The sequence below is a fragment of the Ips typographus genome, linkage group LG5, assembly GCF_016097725.1.
Source record: "Ips typographus isolate SLU linkage group LG5, UJ_Ityp_2.0, whole genome shotgun sequence".
Lineage (NCBI taxonomy): Eukaryota > Metazoa > Arthropoda > Insecta > Coleoptera > Curculionidae > Ips > Ips typographus.
This window is the reverse complement of record NC_138426.1, coordinates 12230038-12254566: the sequence shown is the minus strand read 5'-3', so window position 1 is coordinate 12254566 and position 24529 is coordinate 12230038. Positions and strand designations below refer to the sequence as shown.

At 34.8% G+C, this 24529-nt stretch overlaps 1 protein-coding gene and 2 long non-coding RNA genes across 8 annotated transcripts in view; 1 reads left to right on the top strand and 2 right to left on the bottom strand.

The window, feature by feature from the left end:
* The window catches only part of nvy (CBFA2/RUNX1 partner transcriptional co-repressor nervy), a 36794-nt gene extending 15654 nt beyond the window's left edge, over nt 1–21140 (bottom strand). For 3 of the 4 annotated variants that reach the window (XM_081980578.1, XM_081980579.1, XM_081980581.1), the window contains exons 1-2: nt 19595–21140; nt 14414–14501 (exon numbers count right to left, since the gene is read on the bottom strand). In XM_081980578.1, the coding sequence (XP_081836704.1) occupies nt 14414–14501; nt 19595–19603 (97 nt within the window). In that variant the 5' untranslated portion in view covers nt 19604–21140. The remainder of the gene's footprint in view (nt 1–14413; nt 14502–19594) is intronic. The other variant, XM_081980582.1, reaches the window with a different exon arrangement.
* LOC145729718 (uncharacterized) lies at nt 13223–21988 on the top strand. 3 transcript variants are annotated; one of them, XR_014178449.1, is made up of 5 exons: nt 13223–13403; nt 14772–15009; nt 15067–15118; nt 21138–21318; nt 21819–21988. It is a non-coding gene; the product is annotated as an uncharacterized LOC145729718 (long non-coding RNA). The 3 variants fall into 3 exon arrangements; XR_014178450.1 differs by lacking the exons at nt 21138–21318; nt 21819–21988 and adding an exon at nt 15492–15678; XR_014178451.1 differs by lacking the exons at nt 14772–15009; nt 15067–15118.
* Nucleotides 21989–22692: 704 nt separating this feature from the next.
* On the bottom strand, nt 22693–24274 carry LOC145729719 (uncharacterized). Its single transcript, XR_014178452.1, has 3 exons — nt 23450–24274; nt 22930–23371; nt 22693–22868 (listed from the first exon to the last, which is right to left on the bottom strand). It is a non-coding gene; the product is annotated as an uncharacterized LOC145729719 (long non-coding RNA).
* Between the last annotated feature and the right edge of the window lie 255 nt (nt 24275–24529).

Sequence of the window (24529 nt, the reverse complement as noted above, 5' to 3'; positions counted from 1 at the left end):
TATTTCCTGCGAACAGGTGTTCTGGAAGTACGTACACTCCGTGCTATTTAATATAATTCAAATATAAAGTCGAAATTCCTGCGAGGCAAACACGTGCTTCTGACGTTTTCCATCAAGCCGGGGCACAGCCGAGACTCCGGCGGGCCCAAATGCGCATTCTGTCCGGGCAAAATCTTTTAGTTTTTCCGTTTTTAATAACATTTGGCCGAACGTTACAGGAGACATTATTACTGTTGTGTCACAAATCAATTTCCAGAAAAAATACGCGTAAGTCTTCAACGTTTACAATTTTTCAAGTCTTAACAGGTTGATGGGGGTTTGAAAATTTATAGCTCACTGGAATTGCTTATACCCTCTGTTTTGGATTGATTCACATTTCCACCCGAAATTTAATTTCTGCAAATTATGAAAGTGTTATAGAAGTTCTGAAAAGTTTCGACGCTAGTGAATTACAAGTTTTCAAAATGTTGCCAGAAGGTCTTTGATATTAGTTTTGGTGAAAAGTTGCATATAAAACACACAAAAAGACATTTTTGCTTTCCTATACGTGAACTAGACAAAAAATTCTGTCTAAAATGTGAACTGTTAAATCAACCTTTTGGAGCCAAAATAAAAACAAAAGCAAAGGCACCTTTTGGTAATAAGAAAACTTTGTAGAAACTTCAAACCGAAAAACAGTTATTATTAATGAAGTTTTGCCGATAAATTACCGTCGTCGTGCACACAAAAGCGGCGCACCGATATAGAAATCAGCTCCAAGTGACGGTTATAAATTCACCTTTCAACGGGCTCTCCCCCGCCCGAAAAACAATCAAAACTATGCACAATACAGACAAAGCAATCTATCAACAAAAAACAATCGCCGGCAGAACAAGAACGACTCCATCTGGATATCAAGTTTTGTTTTAATTAGGGAAAACAAAGGAACGGCAGAAGAATAGCTGCGGCAGCCTGTTAGCTGGTTAGCTTTTGTTTTAAGCTTTTTAAACTGCCCGGATTAAGAACAAAACAGTTAAGAAAGTGGGGCTATTCTCAATTTGAGGTTTTAATTGGGAACGTGATCGATTTCGATCTTTTTTTATAAAGCAGAATGGTGTCTATGGGACATCAACAGTCGCGTAGATCAAGAACTTAATGCATTTTCTGTGTTTACAAAACTGTGTCATATCCAATTAAATTATGTAGAAAATTAAAAAGTGTCAGATAATCTGATTGCTTATGGTAAGTAATAGGAAGCTAAACCATTGCATTTGATTTTTTCGAGATATCTAAGATGAAAGTGTAATTTTTGTAAAAAGCCCTCTATCGAAAAGACTAGAAACTAAATAAAACATTGTTTTGGGACACTCTACAGGACAGAAAATGCTCTTTAAAATGCCGCAAAAACGAAGTTTCTTCGATTAGCCGTTTTCGAGATATTTCATTTCTTTCAAAGCAAACTTTGGACTACTCCCACCACTTTATTTGAAGATATAGAAAAAAAAGTTAAATAGGAAAATTCTTCGCAAAAAAATAGGGGATTACATTTATGAGATTTGTACTATAATTTTCCATTTAAATTTTCAGTTTTTGGACATTTTTTATTTTAGTGGTTACAAAAAAAAAATCGTTAAAATTCTTTCACCATAAAATCACATATTTTGTGACACTCGTTGCTTTGACCCTAAATTACTTCTTTATTTGACAAGTTACGTCAAAATGTCATAGAAAACAAAAGATAGAGCAGATTTCAAGCTTTCCAAAAATATCCCCACATGAATTGATTGATAACACCGTTTGGCCGCTAGAGGGCGTCAAATTTCCTTTACCATAATATCACATATTATATTGTTTTTAGTCAGATTTCATGTAGGTATTTCTTAATCCGGCGAGTTCCTGGCAAAGAAATGGTTAAAATGCTAAATTTTAGGTCTAACTCTGTTAGTTTTCGAGATATCAAAAAACCGACTGCACCAGCGTCTTTTCCGGGAAATTTTAACATAAAATAACACCGAGACGTCAACTGTAAGTTGACAAATAAAAAAGTTGTATTTTTTGACGATTCCAGGCCCCCATTTTGAATTTTCTGTCAAAATATTGACTTGCACCTCATTTTAAAGGAAATTTTACGTAGTTTCAAGAAATGACAGACAAAATGGCTTTCCAGGCCGCCATTTTGAATTTTCTGTCAAAATATTGACTTGCACCTCATTGTAAAGGAAATTTCACGTAGTTTCAAGAAATGACAGACAAAATGGCTTTCCAGGCTGCCATTTTGAATTTTCTGTCAAAATATTGACTAGCACCTCATTTTAAAGGAAATTTCACGTAGTTTCGTTATAGTATAGTATCCGAGGAACAGCCGCGTGCACGACTTATTGGGACACCCTGTATAGGAGGTCATTGTCAGTTGTATACGCGACATGGCAAATCGAAATCATAGACACCCTTGACAATGACAGTGACAGTTAGTTCTGTGGGAATCGACTCGGAATGGTGGATGCCAACTATGTCTATTTCTCTCTCTGTTTAATACAAATAAAAAAGGATAGAACTATACTATGAGCATATTTGATTGCCCGGTAAGATTAATGAACGATTTTGCATTCGTTATCGTTCATTTAAAAAGGCTGTTAATACATGGAAATCGTCGACTGTAGTCTATAATAAACGTTAAGTTTATTATTCTGAAAAGTTTGCTAAAAAATTAATTGTCAGTTGTATACGCGACGCGGCAAACCAAAATCATAGGCACCCTTGACAATGACAGTGACAGTTCTGTCGGTAATGGTGGTTGTCAACTAAATAATATGCTTCTATTTCTCTCTCTGTTTAATACAAATATAAAAGGATAGAACTATACTATAAGCCTATTTGAGATTGCCTACGATAAAATCGTGCATTAAAGTAAAACAAATAAAAAATCATGCACATGGGACTCATTAATGAACGATTTTGAACGTAAAAATTATTAAAGCAGTCACGTGACATAAAGTAATGCTTGTCGTAGGAAAATGTTGCTAAACTGCAAACTGTCAAAATTATCACGTGACCCTAAAAAAAAATCGGCTGACAGTGAGTCTTAACAAGATTTGAAAGTAAGAAATATTAAAAAGGACAAAAGTAAATGCAAACTTATTTGTGGTAGTAGTCTATTGTTATTCCGAGACTTTTGTCAAATTATAGGATTTTTTTTTACCAAACTGAAAAACCTGCAAACTTGATCATTCTTGGTGGTAAAGAAAGAGAGAAAGTTCCAAAATAAACCGAGGTAAGTCCAGAATATTTTCTTTATTACAATTACTATATAATTTAATTTTCTTCTTCTTCTGTAGTTATACGTTATTCTTATGTAGTAAGTTCGGAACTGACTATTATAAGGTAATTTTTTTTAGTAATAATCAAGTAAAAATTTTTACTAAAAAAAGTTTAATAGTAAGTAATGAAATGTACCTATCAAGAGCAGAAAGAAGGGGGGCATGTGCCGCCCCCTTGGGGAGAGTATTTTCCCCCGTACCGCAGTGTTTGTTCGTGGCAGCGGAACGCTTTGCGCGATTTTCGCATTATGATGTTACGTGCGTGATTTTGACAGATTAATTATTATTTTAGTTTTGTTTTCTGTTTCCCGCCGTATTGGCCAGAGAGCGGTCGGGTTTTCGAACATTTTTATCCGTGCTCGTCATTCTGTTAAACACAAATAATGAATTTATTGTTCGAAATATTCAGTGCGGCGTGGGCAGATAACATGCCGCAAATTGTGTACGTTTTATTTAAAATTTTTTCTGGCGAAGACAAACTTGCAATGGATGGTATTGTCAGTTGAATGTTTTCCGGTTTTATTTGCGTTTTGTTCAAATATGTGTGCTTCGGGCATCCCGTACGGCATTATGAGTTATCGGTCGATGTTTTGGGATTTATCGGTGGCTCCTTTGATTTCTCGCGATCGTATTTTGTACGTTCATTTTGTTTTTACAATCATCGTCAAAAAAAAAATAATGCGCTAGATTTTTATGACATCAAAAGGCTTATGACGTTTTTCATTGCTGTTTTTAGAATCTGACAGCTCCTATAATTTGGTTTCTGTGACAGTTAGGAGGTTCGTTCCAACGTCAAAATGTAGCACGTGACTTTGGCTTTATTTTACCTAGATACAATTTTCTTTCAAAAATTACAAATAACCGAGATATTTGACGTGAAATGCAACAGTGTAACTGCACTAGAAATATTGAAGGTGTCACAATTTGACAGCTTCTAATTTGGTTTCTGTGACAGTTAAGAGGTTCGTTCTAACGTCAAAATGTAGCACGTGACTATGGCTTTATTTTACCTAGATACAATTTTCTTTCAAAAATTACAAATAACCGAGATATTGATCGGGAAATAGATCAGTGCAAGTAAACAAGTTTTATTGAAGATGCCATAATTTGACAGCTTGTAACTCGGTTCGTATGACCGTTAAGAGATTCGTTCAAACGTCAAAATGTACCTCGTAAATTTACTTTCATTTCCCTGCATACATTTTTTTTTAAATTACATTTAACAGAGATATTTAACATGAAATGCCACAGTGTAACTGCACTAGAAATATTCAAGGTGTTACAATTTGACAGCTCCTAATTTGGTTTCAGTGACAGTAAAGAGGTTCGTTCAAACGTCAAAATGTAGCACGTGATTATGGTTTTCTTTTACCTGAATATCATTTTGTTTCAAATATTACAAATAACCGAGATATTAATCGGGAAATAGATCAGTGCACGTAAACTAGTTTTATTGAAGATGCCATAATTTGACAGCTTGTAACTCGGTTTGTATGACAGTTAGGAGATTCGTTCAAACGTCAAAATGTACCTCGTAAATTTACTTTCATTTCCCTGCATACATTTTTTTTTAAATTACATTTAACTGCACTAGAAATATTGAAGGTGTTACAATTTGACAGTTCCTAATTTGGTTTCTGTGACAGTTAAGAGGTTCGTTCAAACGTCAAAATGTAGCACGTGATTATGGTTTTCTTTTACCTGAATATCATTTTGTTTCAAATATTACAAATAACCGAGATATTAATCGGGAAATAGATCAGTGCAAGTAAACAAGTTTTATTGAAGATGCCATAATTTGACAGCTTGTAACTCGGTTTGTATGACAGTTAGGAGATTCGTTCAAACGTCAAAATGTACCTCGTAAATTTATTTTCATTTCCCTGCATACATTTTTTTTTAAATTACATTTAACTGCACTAGAAATATTGAAAGTGTCACAATTTGACAGCTCCTAATTTGGTTTCAGTGACAGTAAAGAAGTTCGTTCAAACGTCAAAATGTAGCACGTGATTATGGTTTTCTTTTACCTGAATATCATTTTGTTTCAAATATTACAAATAACCGAGATATTAATCGGGAAATAGATCAGTGCAAGTAAACAAGTTTTATTGAAGATGCCACAATTTGACAGTTTGCAACTCGGTTCGTATGACAGTTAGGAGATTCGTTCAAACGTCAAAGTGTACCTCATAATGTTTACTTTCTTTTCCCAGAATACAATTTTTTTTTAAATTACAAATAACCAAGATTTTTGACGTAAAATGCAACAGTGTAACTGCACTAGAAATATTGAAGGTGTCACAATTTGACAGCTCCTAATTTGGTTTCTGTGACAGTTAAGACGTTCGTTCAAACGTGAAAATGTAGCACGTGATTATGGTTTCCTTTTACCTGAATACAATTTTCTTTCAAAAATTACAAATAACCGAGATATTGATCGGGAAATAGATCAGTGCAAGTAAACAAGTTTTATTGAAAATGCCATAATTTGACAGCTTGCAACTCGGTTCGTATGACAGTTAGGAGATTCGTTCAAACGTCAAAATGTAGCTTGTAATTTCAGCTGTCTTTTATTTCAACACATTTTTGGCAACCATGGCAACCCTGTAAGACAGGATTTTTGACAGTTGTGTGCATTGTTTGTGTTCATTAAAAGTTTATTAGGAACAAACATTTATACACACATTTTTGGAATGCTATATTTTAAAAATATTTTAATTTTTTTGTCAGCTTTGTGATTTAAGCTAAAAGCTGAATCACAAACCACAAACAATGCTGTGATTTACGCAAATGATGACTAACATAGTCTAAACCTAACCTACGAAAATAAATTACTTACTTATTAAGGAAAATCTCTTGAACTGAATGTTATTGAGATTTGTTTTTTTTTTTGGGATGAAACTTAGTTTCAGTAGCAACAAAAATGTTTTGCAACTGACAAGGAGCAGGTATTCAACGTTAAATTGACCAAAAGACCTAATAATCATCATCGGAGACGTGAATGCCCACTCAATCACTTGGAGCAATAATAATTATTGAATTAATATCAAAATCAGCCTCGTTTTTCGACAAAACAATTAACCTTGCAATTGAAAGCCATAAAAAAACAATTTTAGGAAATTTAGTACAAAAACCTGGAGTTGACACCTTTATTCAATTGCCTTCCAATGGAAATGGCCTTCATTTGCCATTGCCATCAGAAACAGCTGCGTTCGGATCCATATTGTACACGCTGATTGTTTTAAATGGTTATTTTAGCTAAGAACTTTCGTCCAATTACTCTAATATAGTATTTTTATGGTTCCCGGAAAGTTTTGCTAATTAAAATAAAGCGAATTTTCGTGAAATAATTGAACTTTACAGGAGAAGGGACCAAATTAATATTTGGCACCAAGGTGAAACCCGAAACTTCCTCCTCAATTTAGCATTTCAATCAGTTCCAGACGAAAGATCGGTTGAATGCAGGCAATTGCCCTGCGACCTCTGCGATCGAACGGTCCTTTGTTGACCTCTCCTCGATTGTATTTCATTGTGGGCCGTCATCAGGAATGTCCGTTCAATAAATGACCAGGTGACCTGCAGCGTGATTTGTTTGCCTCCAGGGGGCAATATCCAAAACGTTCCAGTTAAAAACGATAAGGCAGCGAGCTCCTAATCAGCACTTTCGTTATTGGCCATTTTCTTTGACTGAATGACCGTTGCGGACCCGGCGCCAACGTTCTAATGAGATTCACCAGATGTCGGAACACTTTTGTCGAAGATAAACCATCACGGAATTCGGATATGATAAAAGTGATGACGATGACGTTTTACGTTATTGTTTTCATCAGGGGCTCTTTTGAGGAGATATTCATAAATTTTATGGGTTAAAACGCTGAAACCCTGTAAAAAAGTGTTATTTGGTAGATGAAAAACCTAAACAAATAACTCGTAAAATAAACGGTGTTTCATACGCAATTAGATTGTGCCAGGGATTTGTGATATTAATTAGGCAACACAGATTACATTAAAATGCTTTTTCAACTGTCAATTCCTAAAGGGCTTCATTTTTATTGTTAATAAACATAAATTATATTATAGTTAAAGTGTCACTCAAAGAAAAACAGAAACGTTTAGCTTGCTTTGGTTAAAAGCTGCGGTTAATGACTATATTCAATTACCACGTGACTGCATTAGTTATATAGAATGTAATGTCCCGTGACTGCTTTTTCTTGACTAATCATAAATTACTAACATTTATTTATTAAACGATTTAAGATTGCATAGCCTGCTCGAGATCTGTCATCTGTCATCAATTCTGTCAGAGGGCCAGACTCGAACGCGCTATTTGACGTAATTGGGCCAGGAGGTGTAAAAGCTGTACAAAAATGACAGCAACTATCACGTGACCAACTGTTAAATCTTATGGTTTTCAATTTTTTTTTATTTAACATTTAAAAACCACAATTTTCATCAGAAATTGTCGGATAAGAAGAAAACGTAATTCGAGCACCTGTAAGTATAGTAAATGTGGATTGTGCCCGCAGCCCTAAAACGTTCGCCCTCCACCATGTATACGGGTTTTATATCCGTCGGTTAATTCGGGAGGTACCAGCAACTGTAACTTTTCATCAAACGTTGCGATTTGCAATCGAAAAACAAACGGGTGCCTTCATTCCACCCATATAATATTCTTATTTAATCGAGTTTCTTTCGGATTTAGATACTTTATACAGGGTGATAGTTAGACGTTTAAAAAGTTTTACATACAAAATTTAAAATATGTAACAAACATTTCTAATTTTTGATTTTTTTTAAATTCGATTTAAATAACTAAAAGAAATTGTACTTTAAAAATGGTCACACCCTGTTTTTGAAGTTTTTCTCTTGTTTAGTAAAGCAAGTTAATGCTCCGAATTGAAATCACCCTGTAAGCTAGAATTATTAGTTTTTTTCTGTTTCGAATATGGGTTTAGACAATTTGCTCGATAATTTGTATATAGTCCTGTAAATCAATACACAGCAATACTTGTCCCATCTATGCAGATTGCGAGAACAGTTCCTGATCGGTTCAAAATCCTGAAGCCCAACAAAGCTATTGTTGGGTGCTAAAGGCACCCTTTGTGACGTTATTAGACAGCTCACCCTGTGCAACCAATATTAATAATATCACGTGACCTGTTATCAAATAACGTCATAACAAGTGCTTTAAAAGTGTCATTCCGAACACACCCTTGGAGATAGAAATCACCAGGGATGTAAAATTTCCGGAAAACTAGGTTTATGGAAATTTTTCCAGAAAACTTTCCGAAAAAATTGGAAAATCTGAAAATTCAAAAATAATTTGTTTTTTTCTTAACTTCGAAAGTTCAGACTTTTAACCTGAAACGTTCCTGAGATATTAAGCAAAAACTGCAAAAAAAAACGAGAGTCACCTTTGACGCCCTCTAGCGGCTAAACGGGGCAACTTAGCCGTGCCCGCTCAACGTCACGTGATAGCCCCATTCATTAGCTTCCTTTTGTTATACGGTGTGTTTATACCGGGTGTTTCAAATAAGCGAGTTATGGACAATTTTCTGGAAAAGTGCACGAAAATTTAATCTAAATTAGGGATTTTTTGGGCCTACTATACTAACGGCGACCATTTTGGATTTTCCTTAATTAAAGTGATTTTCTTAGCTAATTTAAACCTGGGGAACACAAATCTGACGTCCATTTTGCTCTAACTGGCACCGTTTCGGAGATGAATTATGTAAATTTTGACACTATAGGGCGTGACACCCTTGCAAAATGCCATTTTGACAAATGACACTTTACGTCATTTTTGTACTATTAACCTGAAGGTATTTAAGCAGTTGAGGTTAATTTTGAAAATAAAAAATGTTCTGAAAAAAATCAGAATGTATCCACCCTTGAAAATTTTTTGACAATTCTAGTTTTTAATATTCCAAGGTAAAACAGTGCATGGTACCAAAAAAGTATATAGAAGGTAAAAGTTGCATCCCATCGAGGTGCATTTGTGGTAAAAATTCAAACCTCTAACCTGAAACGTTCCTGAGATATTGAGCAAAAACTGCAAAAAACGAGAGTGACGCCCTTTAGCGGCTAAACGGGGCAACTTAGCCGTGCCCGCTCAACGTCACGTGATAGCCCCATTCATTAGCTTTCTTTTGTTATACGGTGTGTTTATACAGGGTGTTTCAAATAAGCGAGTTATGGACGATTTTCTGGAAAAGTGCACCAAAATTTCGCTCAAATTGGGAATTTCTGCTTTCGAGGAGGGTGGTCAAAATAAGGCTGCTAGAGCAAAAACAATTGAATATCGATACAAACATTTTACATCAAGTAGGCCTAGAATTTGACGTAAATTCCAAAAATCGAATAAAAAATTATAAGTTTGGTTTGTTGCTCAAATTTTGGACACCCTGTATACTGATGGATTATCTAGGAATAAAATATATGCAAATATCTACATGATTTATATTTGGTATTTTTTTTATAAAATGAAAATTAAACAAGTTACAAGGATGTTAAAAATTCATTTAATCACCCTGTAAACTAATCCATTGTATTGTCAATAACTCGATTATTTTGACAATTATAGGGTGGTTCAATATACCAATTTGAAATTCTCTTGACCACCCTGTATAGCGTTTTTACCTAAAACGTCGAATAACTGAGTTATTTACTGTTAAAACTGAGTTGTTTGTTGTAAAGTTTGATTTTGACAGTTTTTACTGTGACAGCCTATAACCTTGTTATTTTGATAGTTACAGGGTGGTGCAATATATCAATTTGTAGCCCTTGAAATTGTCTTTTGATCACCCTGTATACCATATATAAGTCAATCACAAATACAATTCCAATTTTGTTTTTCTTTAGAAACGACTTATTTTCTGTTCTGATTTGTTGAAGGAAAAACCGAAAACCCCAAAAACGAAAAATGGTCGTTTGACAGCTGACTGCGACAAAACAGGGGAATGTTGTCATCAGTGTCAAGTGTCAGTTCTATTTCTATTTTGTTGCTATCTTGCTGGTTCTTCTGTACTATCTATCTCTGGTTCTATTCGCTTATCTATATCGATTAACCAATCCAAACAAAGCTAAATACGAATAAATCGGGATTAAGGTTATAAACGTAGCCACTTGACTAACTGTCAGATCACGTCACACTATTTATTTTCAAAAGTCACGTGACCTCCTTGTGATTTTTATAATCATGGTGTCATGTGATTGAAAGAAAGCGCCTCTTAAAACACACCCTTCTAATCCACGACCATTAATATTAATCTGTTTTCTTCTCTTAAATCTATAGATCATTAACTAACATATACTTGAAACTCTTCTACTTGATAATCAGCTTATTTCACTGCAAAACTATAGAAAAGAAAAAAACATTAATCCTCCATCTTTAAAGGAAAATTTCCGCCTTATTCAGCGGCACGTTTCCGTTTTATTCGGAATAAAATAACACAAATATTTGGCGGAGCATGATAGGCTCGGAAAAGATGGATGACACGTTGCTGAACTCGATATTTTCCAACTGGAAATCTAGCATCTGTTAGAGCCTGAATTATCCAGGCTTTTCCCTTTTGTGTACGTCCCCCGTTTCTGTATAAGATATTTTTGTATTGCGGCGTGGCATTTACGTTTTCTCACGCTATCCGAATTCATAGTTTAAACGTTCTAGAGTGGAAACCGTTGTAATTTATTTGAAGGGTTAGGTTTAACCATTTATTTCATTTAGGCGCTTGCTAAATAGCAAAACGTGCCTGAAAGCGAATCCAGTTTCTGGGCCACTCGGCACGGTCGCGGCCATGCAACTGGACCATTCCCACCAACGTTCCAAAAGCCCAAAAATAAACACCGGGGGTTGTTTATTCAAAATTTTATATTCAATTATGTTAAAACTGCAATTGTTTTACGGCGGTGACTGGATTCCCTTTTAGTTGTCTTAAAATAAGTGGAGCGATAATTGCCCTAATCCCATTAGAAGTGGCTGTGTACCATGTTGTCCCCTCCAAATGGCGCTTCTCATCTTTATGACGTCCCCAACTGCGACCAGCACGTGTGGTTTGTTCACTTTACCCGTTTAATAGCCCAGCTCGTTAGCTAAATCGTTTTAACTAATTTTCAATTAACGCATTTTTACAACAATCCTTCACTATTTAGTGAAAAAATTAACATTAACAGAAAAAAAAAAGTAAATCCTTGGAGCGTTATCATCAAACGGCAGTGTGGACCTTGTCAGGAGATATGACGGGACGGGTTAATGCTGAAAGACCCGAAATACCTGACGGGAGTGGAGCGAGAGATAACGAAAATTGATTCAAATAACGCTACAAACATACCCCAATTTAATTCCTCTTAATTAAATATAAATACCCTTTTTGCTATAATGCGGTCAGTAGATGGCGAGAGTCTGGTTGATGGGCTGGACGATAAAAATAATGGAATATCGGGCTGTAAAAGTTGTGAGGCTGAGCCTCAGGTGGTCGCAGCTCCGATTAACACCCTCACAGGCTTCGGACGTGCTTTTGCAGGCCTGCACGCTAATATCTATAAATTGCAGGATAATCCTTAACATAAACAGCCACTTTCCGTGATGTAGCGCTCGTCGGACGTTCCAGAATTCCTATTTATTAAAACGAGAGTCCCGTCTGCACCAATCCGAGCCCTATCCTAGCTTTCGTTATTTATCGTCCGACACTTAAATTTAACTGTTTCACAGGTGTTTTCGCTAACGTTCTCTATAAATTACCAGGGGTTCATTATTGCTTTTTGGTGGTTGCATACCATCTTATCGTATACTGTTAAGAGATATTTTGAGGTGTGCAGAGCAAGTGTGACGTCATCTGACAGTTAGTTGACGTGACAGTCTCAGCACAGTGGGTGATAGTTTGTGAAACCACAAACAGTGCTGCCATTAACGCAAATACTGCATATGGACTAAAACTAGTAGACTTATAAAAACTAATCATATTAATCAAAGGTCATTATTCCAGTAGTGTGATTGTTGACTAATCTATTTTAAAAACCAGTTTCTAGCATACGAAAGCATATTATTGGAAAGCTTACAATCTGAACTATCTTTTCACATCAATAACTTTTTGTCGTCAACTGTCAAATAAGCGACTTATTCAAGGTTAAAGTGAGAGGTGTCAAAATAGTTCAACATGGCCGCAATGACCCTAATTACGCACTCCAATGAAATGTCAAAAACAGCTGTTTTAAACTTTTGGAAGGGCAAACGCGGACATTAAAACACACTTTCTTATGAATTTGGCAGGCATTTTATGGAATATCAACTGAAAGTCTTCAGAAAATCGCTAAATTTAGCTAAAACTCTACCAGTATTCATAAGAAAGTGTTTTAGTGACATTTCATTGGAGTGCCTAATTAGCTATACTGTATACCGTATACTGGGTGTCTCAAATTAGCGAGTGAGTACAGGGTGTTTTATTTCCAATAACATCTAAAAAACTGTCAAAGCAAAAAACAACGTCAAAAACACTGTGTGCGTCCAAACTGTCATAGGAATAACCTTTGTTAATTACACTTTTGGAAAGCCTTGAGTCTGGAGTATTTTTTACTTTCTGCGACGTGTAACAGACAGAGACACATAGATGATTGCATGCGCGTGACAAAGACAGAACACAAAATGTTAAGTAGGCCATAATTTTGCATCAGTAATGTCAAACTGACTGCATTTAGCGACTGGATTATAATATTATTTAGATAACTTTGTTATTAGAACATTCCTAAATATTCCCATTTACTTTTATAACATATTTAATTCGGTTTCTGTGTAATTTGTTTTAAAATTACAAATTCATGAACTGCTATTGCGTGTCAACACCTCCCTATTGTGGCAAACTTCAACTGTCAAATTACATACAATCTAACCTTAAAATGAATCTGCTTGTTTACCCCGTTTTGGCAAAACAACAAACAACAAAGAATGACCCTCTTTACGCCATAATAGTGCCAAACCTAACATGTAGAGAGCTCACATCGCATCCACATTGTGAGATGCAGTTAAACTGAATGGAAAGGCCGAAAATAATATCCTTTTAAAGACAAACAACACCATAACTTGTGTCCAACTGCATTGATGATAATAAGGTTGGTATTTAGTTGAATGTTTGAATAACAAGATATGATAAACCAATACTTGTGTGTTTATATGCCAAAATCTTACAACATAGGAGTATATTTTAAATTTTTGTATTAATATGCCTGTTCACTGTAATTGTTTTCGTTTACTTTCAAATTGAGATTTGAGGTTAGATTTTAATCGCAGATGACAGACGAAATATTACTACAATAAGAAGGTCTTGTAACGTTATAGTTAGTTAATTAGACAGAAATCGGACTAAATACAGCTCGCTCCCCGAATACAGATTATCCAAATGAATGAAAATAAATTAGGAATAATCCAACAAACAAAATTAATTGGAGTTCTTGGAGTTTGGCAACAGCGCCCTGAAAGTATGGCCTACTTGATATTTTTTTCGTATTCTGTCTTTCTCTCGCGCATGCAATTATTTACGTTTCTCTGTTCGTTACACGGTTTTACTATGTTCGGTTTTGGATTTACCACACATACATTAGCTAGGGACATTTTACTAAGCAAAAATGTCATATTTCTCTCTATCTCTATCTATACTTCAAAAATTACGCACAATTTACTACAAAAAATAAAAAAAATACTGCACAATTTTGGATAACAGTTTCAGATAATTATCAAAAACAGATTTTCTTATTGGAAAATTTTTGCAAAACTCGAAGAACCGAAAAGAGATGGAAATCTTTGTAAACATCGACAAGCTGTGCAAGTTCCCACTCCATTATTAAGGTTTGATCAACAATGTTTATCCAGGTCGATCCAAGTACAAAGACTGGTGAGAAATCGACCATCGGTTCGTATTCGATACGGTTTGAGCGATCCAAGAATTTAGGGAAGGTTTTCTTTATGTGTTTATTCAACGAGCTTAATTTTAGGGATGAGTTTTAGGAAAAGTGGTTGTTTTCTCTGTGGAGATCGTCTCTAACGTCTATCAAAAACTGAACATTGTCTGCGTTAGGACAATGATTATACTAAAATTACCGGCATAAAACTCAGAGAAACTTACCTTTAGGAGTTTTGATTCGTGGTGTTTCAACAAAGACTCCATTGTCCTTTTCCACGTTCTCCTCTTTGATGCCTTTAGGCTCGACACCCTGTGCAATACAAACTTAACTTAATTTTTTTGGTAAAACCAACCAAAATAGTCACAAATGACTAGGTTTACTCTGCTATAAGCAAATTAATCATCTAAGTATTTTAGTTTGTTATTAGTCCTCCTCCAGAAGAGACTTCCTACTGGGGAACGATCACACGTCAGGTGATCGTTTCCCAACCATCAATCTTAAACCATTAAATGGGGTAAATCTATTTTTCTCCTTCCCTGAACTGAAAACCCCCTAAAATAAGCCACATATCCACCTCAGGTGTGCGGTTTCATCCGGCCGCAGCAGGAGAGAATATATTGATGCCGAAACCGATCGCACCTGTTTAACCTTTCTGCGAAATTGGCGCACCGAACATCCGCGGGAATTCGCAGATGCTGCCGTTTTCCTGCTTGTTGTTACAACGAAAAAGGAAAACAGGAAAACGCGAGTTTCGTTCCGGCAACAACAGGAAAAAGGTCCGCCGTTTCAATTAAAACAGAACCGGTTTACGTTGAAAGTATGTTTAGAAAAAAGCCCAATTCTTCTACTTTGATCCAAGTGAATTATTTGTTAGATCTGAGCTCACCACGTGACATCCAGAGCGACAATCCGAACGCACTCTAATGGTAGGTACGTTTACCGTTCACATGTGCAGCATTTGCACATGTGAACGCATTGCATTTGTGCAGTAAATTGCAGCATTGTTCGTAGTTTGTAATTGGTCAAGAAAAACCAGTTACAAACTACCCACTCTGCTGGAATTCACGCAAATGCCCCCATGTAAACTTAGCTCTACACATTTGAAACGTCAAACGTCACCGCTAGGAAACGGATGTAACAGTTGTCAAGTGACGTGTTGTATTCATAAATTTGTACGTTCACTAAAACTACTTGATGATTGCAACACTCTACTTGACAATTCCTTCTCCAGTGTCACTTTCTAGTGTGATATTTCCCGTTTTTGACCTATTTACTTAAAATTACGCCTCTGTTTTGCAGAAATTAACCAAAACGATATATAATTTCCACCCAAAAAAAAAAAGTATAGGACATAAACGCCAGCTGGTCCTTAACAGGACGCCATATGGCACTCGTCTCATAGGAAAGATGCCCGGTGAAACCAGTCCTGGAACAGTGTGTGCCAGGGCACAAAAACGAAGCCGCACAGTGGCTCATTACAATTTTCGAAGGCACAAAAACAGTTTTATTATGTAATTCACTTAAAAAATATATGTGGGTCATTTAAATCTCGTCGGTAATACAACTACTGTGTAACTGAGTGAAAACTTTGTCTGGACAAACATATGAATAGCGTCCACTGTGTCCCAGCAGGACTCCGGTGCTTGTCTTGGACAGCAGCCTGCAGCAATATGCTTCATGGGATTGTTGCGTAGTTTGTTAAAGTTTAGTTTAAAGGAACCGCAAATGAAAAAACCCTGATTCGAAAATTGTACAAAAATAAACGTCATTGTCTTAACGATAGGACACCATACCGCGTCCATACGGTGAAATCCATAGGCAGGTCAGATTAAAAACGACAATATTTCGTAACGAAAGTTAAATTTAAAACGTTTTGTTAAAATAAACCTTTATTTTGATTGACTTTAAAATAGAATAAAAGAGACGGTTTTTCTGAAAGTTCATGAAAGTGTTCTTAAAGCTTCCAAGAATTTGTCTAATATTAAGAAAAGTCTAAATAGGACTGAAAATCTCCCCAAAATTACCAAAAGCCTCTACAAGGGTTTAAAATTTCTAGAAACCTCACAAAAATTGAGTATTCTACAAGTTTCTTAAAGCTTCGACAAGTTTCTAAAACTACACCAGAATTCTCTAGAAAACTTGTTTAGAGGCTTCTAAAATTATTTTTTCAGTTGATCGTGTATTAATAAGCAAGTATGTCCAAAATGGGCCAGTTACTTGTCAGAGTACATTTAACGTAGTTTAACACTAATTTAAACGTTTTTCAAGTGGTTAATTTAATTTAATAGTTCTATAGATTTGCTTTTTGATTGATTATTCAAAACTGTCAAAATTGTATTCATAGACCTATAAACAAGTATGAAATATGATTTATACTGAATATTTTATAGTCTCATAGCTTCAAGGAGTTGTATTTGACAGTTACCACCATGGTGACAAATCGAAATATATCCACCATAGACAGTTACAGGTCAACAATTATATTAGACGTTTTTAAGGTGGGACAAATTATATTTGGACTAATTATACTGGATTTTAGATTGTAAAAATAATTATATTAGGAACAATTATTTCGCTTATCTGTCATTTTTGAGTTAACTGTCACTGTCATTATAAACCAATCAATGCGGTGGCAGTTGTACTGGGTGGGCCAAATTGGACGTATTTAAAGGGCTCTTATTAAATAGAGATAAGCAAAAACTGATGTCGGTGACCGTTTGTTAGTATCTGTCACCGTTGGAACACCCTGTATATTATTTGTGAAAAGATGATCTTAAAATTACCATTGCAGTAGAAATGTATTTTTAGAAATAAATAATAATAATAATAATGACTTTATTGCAGTTAAATAAAAAACTACAAAAGACGAAGTGCATCACCCGGATGCGTATTCTTGAAATGAGTTACCAAGAGAGAAGTATTCAGAATGTGACACAAACCTGCCCTTGTCAGTTTCTATTGTCACATTCTATCAAAACTCCACTTGAGAGTACTCTGTTTCCTGCTTTCAAGAATTAGGGACCTGGAAGTTTTGAAGAAAAGTACCAACGGATCATCTGTCAAACGGTGACAGATATTAGGTCTGTTCGCAGCCAGAATCTCCAACTAGTAATCAGAGAAATAGATACATCCATTGGCCACAAGTCAGAAAACGTCATAGTCACGTGAGCATTCAACCAATGAAACTTGACATTTACTGTTTCTGAGTTGGAAACCAGTCAGGGATTGCCTCCATTAATAAGAGCACATACGTCCAATTTGGCCCACCCTGTACAATTGACAATTATTAGTTAATGTCAAATTCATTAAAGATCGTAAAAAAGATAACTTAGAGAGATTATGACATGTAAATAACATAATTTTGTCTTTTTTTAGAAATGCAGCCAATTGCAACAACACAAAAAGGGTATCCTCGTGGTTGACCAATTTGCCTTTGGTAATTACATCTGTCATGTGATATGGCGCATGGATATTTAGACACTGTCACGTGCCAAATGACAGTGATATTTACCAACAATGAATTGGTCAACCGCGAGGATACCTCCTAAGTGTTTACCAGAGTTGATTGATGATGATTCAAACTTTGCTTTGACATTTGTAATAGCACATCGAACAAAACTTGAATGAATAATGATGAATATCGTTTCCCTAAAAACCGGTTACCTGCCCCAAAATCAATTCCGTAACTGCTATAGTTATTACTATCAATATTTAAGGCCGTTATTATGTCAATAGCCGTTCGTGACTACACATTAAGTTCGAGTAAACACGCTTCTCGTTCTGCGGGAAACTCTTTACAATATTTAGCTAATTTTCCCGGTTCGTGGATATATTATCAGTATTTTCCCATTTACGAGAATGGATTTTGTTCTGTCACAGAATTAGTAGTTTAGACCGGACGGAGCTAAAAACTATTAAAATAAATTAGGCAATTTTCATTACAAACTAGGGCTGGCAACAACCAGTTGGTGCAATTTCCATCATGCCGCGCCCACTATGAAAAAGATGCAACCAGGGCGACATATTGCCGAAATCGCGGACAAGCCTGCAATTATTGCCGACTAAAATGTGCGTCACGTTTTTCTAGTTTAAATCGTCCCCTGGGGGAGTTCTGATTTTTGCTTTATGCCATAGTCCTGATCGGAATTTCCAACTAGCCTGGTCAACGTATGTTATTATAGTCTCCTAAATATCCAGACCTAGTTATTTCTTATTGGTGGTGATCTGGATGGTTCCGCAAACGATAAACTACTGGGTATAAACAATGTCTGAATCTGGACTATGTTGCGTAAATTAAAAATAAGGTGAAAACTGACGTACACGATATACTCTTGTGTATTTCTTCGATGAGAGACGATGCACACGCCCACTATTTGTAAAGTAATTTTGCCATTTCACCGTGTTCTGGTCAGTGTACGTCGAGCGCACACCACTGAGAAAAGTTAATAAATATTTTCGGAATGTTCTTTGAAAGTAGTTTAACACGAAACAGACCAAAACGAACCGTTTTGTACAGAGAAAACTAACTAAATCCGGTAAAACAGTCGATAGTTACCATTTTACGAGTACTGAATACAAATTTTCCAAGAACTTTATCTTTAAATACAGCAATGTGTATGATCAATCAGAAACCACGAGTGGTACAATTTACACAAATGTTTCTAAATTTTTCTCTTTGAAAAATCTAAAGAGATCGATATTAATCAAAAACGATCAGTTAGTCCAATTTGCAGAGAAATTGGATTAAATAAGTCTGTTTTATTTTTTTGTTCATACTATATTTTTATTTTATATCTATTTTTTTTAAATAATTTAGGATGGTATTTTTTACGCAAAACGTATCAAAAAATACGAAAATTTTAGTTTGTTATCATCATTTACACATTAGAGGGCTGTTACATTTGTCAAGTAATATGTTGCATTTATAACTATTTATTTTAATAATTTTCCAGTACTCCTAAATAATATTTATCGTTGTTAAACTTGATTTGAACAGTTTTTCTTATTTTTTTAAGGTATAATAACATTAAAGCTGGTTAAGAGTATATGAAAGTAAAAATGTATATAATTACAATACTCAAAATGATCAGTTTCACTTGTCAAAAACGCGCAAAGCTCAAACTTTTTTGAATTTTAGAGACGTTTTGGGTCCAAAATACAGTTGAAAAATACAGGGTGAGAAAAAAACGAAACTCCCACACGTTAATCTTCTTTGTGCTAAGAACACTCTGGTGACGATTAAAAATTGTGTTTAGACGTAATAGAAAAAACAAATATAGACAGAAAAGTTTCTAAAAGCAAAAAAATAAAACTTTTGTATAAACTAAGTATTGGTGTTCAATAGTGAAACAATCAATTGACTAAATATAATCATTACAAAAAACTCTAAAAAACAATCTTACTTTTCTCATAACGTGTGCACTGGTTCACTATAAAGTTTTCAAACTCAGCTTCAAAAAATCCGCGTGTTTTTCCGTTCGAAAGCAAATCGAGACGCGATGCGATATCGTCGACGTCTCGACGACAACAAACTGTGGAATAGCGGCGTCGCGACGCCTCGTTGAGCGCTTTATCATACTAAAGACGCACGCACGCTGTCCCTTTTTCCCTTATCCTTTATCAGTTTAATTAATTTTGCTTACAATTTGGTTCAATGTTGATTTTATTCAGCGTTTTTGCACAAGTTATTTTATACCTTATCACCAGCTTGAAAGAGTATACAGGGTGGTCCAGTTTCAACCAGTGGTTCCCATAAAAAAAAAATAAGTTAACATATATTATGTCATATTCCGCTGGAGCAATTTTAATCAAATTTAGAACAAATACATTATGAAATTAATACTCATTGTTTGTCGAAACTGTCTAGTGGTGTAAATACAGAATGATTTTAATTTTTCTGCCTTATTCTCTACGTCACAAATTCCAGTTTTTTTAACTTGACAAGTTCAATTTGACAAAATCTCTTCTTTACGAGATAATTGAGTTGCTACGTTCAAAGACCCAAAACCAACCCAACCCCACCCAACTTAAAAATTGTTTTGAAAACGGTGAAAACTGGCTTAAAAAATGCCTTTGTAGTCAGTTTTCATAGTTTCCAGACTTTAGTTTTGAAAATTGACTTATTAACCAGTAAATTTACTTTGAAACGGTGAAAATTTACTTGACAGGCTTAAAAATTGTCTTTGTAACCAGTTTTCAGACAAATTGACAGGCTTTAGCCTTGACGATTGACTTGGAAACTGTGAAAATTGACTTGAGAGCCTTAAAAACTGTCGTTATAGTTTTCAGATAAGTTGAAAAACTTTAGTAGTGAAAATTGAATTCTAACCATGAAAATTGACTACAAATTCACACACTTCAACCTTGAAAATTGACTTGAGTTAAGTTAAATTGATTGATCAGTTTTCCACTACCTATAGTCTAAAAAAATTGAACGCCAGTAAAATTAGTCCAAAAATCCTGTTTTTTGACTATTTTTAGTGTTCAAAATTAACTCGTAAACCTCACAGATGACCAGATTTGAATCCTTTCGAACCATTTTAAAGTAAAAAAATACAATAACCCAAATAGACATTTTTATCAATTTTGGTCCAACGGTCTGACAGTTGAAGCAAAAAAACTATTTTTTAAACTAAATTTTGAAGGTCTGTGTCTTCCTTAGTAAACGTTCTTCAGGAAAATGACATAATGCATGTCAACTTAATTTTTGATGGGCTATCGATTGGTGAATTATTGACATTTAAAACTGGACCGCCCTGGGATACGTAAAGGACTCAATATGAGGTTTTTTTTCAAGAAAATCAAGACTAAAGGTATAGTAAGTTCGTACATATATCCTATTAAACCTTCAATGGAAATAGTTATTTGTGAAGTTAAACTTTTGCAGTTTTTAGAAAACTACCTCCTGCTACGTCTGTGCTTCTGATAAAAATCCAATCTTTACAGAAAACCGGGCATATTACCAGGAGAGCAGAAACGCAAAGAAGTACCCATTTTAGTGACTCCTAATAATTGGATCATCCATCAATTTTGTCAAAAACTTCCTGCTACTTCAGGGCACCTGACAGAAAATCCATATTTTACAAGAAAACCAGCCATATTATCAGAAGAACGGAAACACAAAGAGGTAAACTTCAGTTACTCCTGATACTTGTCTCATTTGCCAAATTATTAAGGCAACAAAATTCCTTGTAATGCATTTTTTTGGTCGATTGTGATCAAATAATTCACATGTAGGTTTGACTGTAACTTGAATCCACCATTTAGCCATAAACTTTAAAAATTCAATATTGCATTGAGGCCGGAAAACGGCAGTAGAGACACCGTCTGGCGGTTCTTAATATGTATTATTTGAAAACGATTTTCTTATTCCGCAAACTGGCGTCGGCATCTGTTTCCGGCATCAGCTGTCGCTAGCTAAATATTAAAACCGCATTTTTATAAGAAATTCGAAATTAGACGTTCGCAAAACAGAAAACGACCCAGATGCTGCCCAACCCAAAACTGGAAAACACCTTGGCAATTTTTAATTTACCAAACACCAATCAAGTTCTATTTAATGTCCGCATTTAGGTCGATCTTTCATTTGTTGCACCATTTCTCCAATGCTGTGGTCTCCTCTTGCAGGTTGTCAGGAGCCAGCCGCTCCTGCTCCGGGCCATGATTGCAGTGTCATCCACGTAGAGCGCTAAGCTGGTCCGCTGCGTTCTAGGTGGATCTGAAACATAAATGTTATATAGAGAAATGGCTTTATTTTTATTTATATAAATTGAAAATTGAAATTGAAAATGAGAAAACATTATTGTTTTCAAAAAAAAACATTCTAAGAATCTCACATGTTTTGCATGCAATAAGTACTTTTTTTTTCGAAATCTATATAATTTATCGGTCCGTTTATTATTGCAACAAACAATACACCAGTAGGGGTACTATGGCTGCATTCGTTTTCAAGCTCCATGGAGCGAGCAGAGTGTTTTTGACGTCACGATGACGTAATTTGACAGTTGGACAAATTACGCTTTTGGCAAATTACGTCATCGTGACGTCAAAAACACTCTGCTCGCTCCATGGAGCTTGAAAACGAATGTAGCCTATGTAACTTGATAGAGATAGAAACAAAGACTTAAACAAGACAGACTTATAGTAGGACATGCAAGTCAAAGTGAGATAAATTCCTTTTCTATTCCCTTACATAGTCCCACTGCAGATTCACATCTGTTCGTGGAAGATGTGGCAACATAGGGCACCGTCCTAACTGACAGTCGGCTAAACATTAGACACTCCAATGAAATGTCAGAAACAGCTGATTTAATTTTTGGAAGGGCAAATAGGGCCTTTAAGCACATTTTCTGGTGAATACATAGAGTTTTAGCTTAAATTTTGCAATTTTCTAAAGACTTTCAGTTGATATTTCATAAAATGTCTGCCAAATTCATAAGAAAGTGTGTTTTAATGGCCGTGTTTGCCCTTCCAAAAGTTTCAATCAGCTGTACTTGACATTTCATTGGAGTGCCTAATTCTAAACATTTTTTTTTATTTGTATATTTCATAATGTGTAAATAATACAATTAAAATTGTAATTTAGCTACTATCTGATGTAAAAGTATTTAACAGTAGCACCATCTGTTTCTAGCTTTATAGTCAGAGAATATATGGCAAAATTTATAAGGGCTAATTCTGCAAAATAATGGCATTTGATCAAATTTACATATTAAGTAACATATCTTTCTAATATTACCTGAAACTTACTAGGTAGAAATGTGTTTTTTCAACACTCTGCATATGGATTTTGACAACATCATTATAACCATAGCTTCAAACACCTTTTGTTTAGAGTCTTTTAGAGCAATTGAGGGGGTCAGAAGCCAAGGGGATCAAGTGACATTTTTTAAAAAAAGTGTAAAAGTTGAAAGATAACTTGCAAAAAGGCTTATAATTAAATTATGTTTACAATACATTAAAATACTTTTAAATAATTAAGTTTAAAGTATCCAACAAAAATCATAAAACATTTTTTTTAATAGAACTATACTTCAACTTCAAGTCAAGATTTCTCAAAACTTTAATTTTGTCACTTGATCCCCTTGGCTTCTGACCCCCTCAATTGATAATGGGACTTTTTAAATTTGGACCCTTTCAAAGCATGATAAGCAAACTCCAGATTAGGCAAATAAAGGTACCTGAAACATAAGCTATTTAGTATTAGCAGCTCATTAATACCTCTACCAGAGTCCTTTTTATAGTATTAGGTAAATCACCTTGTCAGCTTCTGCTAAATACACCTTAAAGCCTGGTTTATAAAACAAAATTTAACTTTAGTTTTAACTTTAGTATTAGCATTAAGAATAGAAGCAGTGGTTTTAAATTGTGATGTTCATAAACAAAATTTAACTTTAACTGTAAATTTAGCTGTAACTTCTGACCTTGGTTTTACATAAAATTCTAAATTTTCTTACAGCTAATACTAAAGTTAAATCTCCAATGTTCAAACTTCCTTTTAAGATTGAATTTTTGCTTTATTTATGAAATTTCTAAACAGAAATTCAAAGAATATCCTTTTGCTATTGATTTAGTGCAGTAATGTGGAATTAGGCAGCAAAACTTGAAAAAAATAACATTAAAGTTAGGTTACCTTTCAGAAAACTGTATGGTTAAATTAAGGGTTTTATAAACACCCTCTTTTTTTAGGGTTAATACTAAATTTATTACTAATGCTAAAGTTACAGCTAAAGTTAAAATTTCTTTTATAAACTAGGCTTTACTCTATATCCATGTTTCTTTGAGAACCACTGGCTTGAATAAACTTGGTTTTTGTAGTGTTCTTGTAAAAACTCTTCTTGGGAGTAAGTAACCTATATGGGCTGTTTCATTGTGACAGTGTTTCCTATTAGAAAAGGCATCCTTTTTTGTTCCCCAAACTCTAATTCCTTCAGAATGTTTCACTGGGCCTCTTGATAGTTGTAAAAGTGCATTAAGAAGGTGGCATTTTCAAAACTGACTACCGAAACCGAAACACACACATTAACTAGTCTCATACGTAGTATCGCAGTTAAATCGAAATACTCGTTAAAATTAGAACTGTATTGCTGGTTGCATATTTATGAGAGACAGTAGTTGCAAAACATGTCGCTCACAACATCACATACACTAGTGACATCTGTTGTTTTTGCAGTAATTAACAGGCATTTACAAATATTCTACCGGTAGATACCTGTTTAACCTAGAGCGTTCCAAAATTGTTTTTGGTTATTGCCGTTCTGAAATTTTACCCATATACCGAATATATGTACCCGGTTTATGATTTATGGATCAAGAAGTTCCCTTGGTAAATTACTATG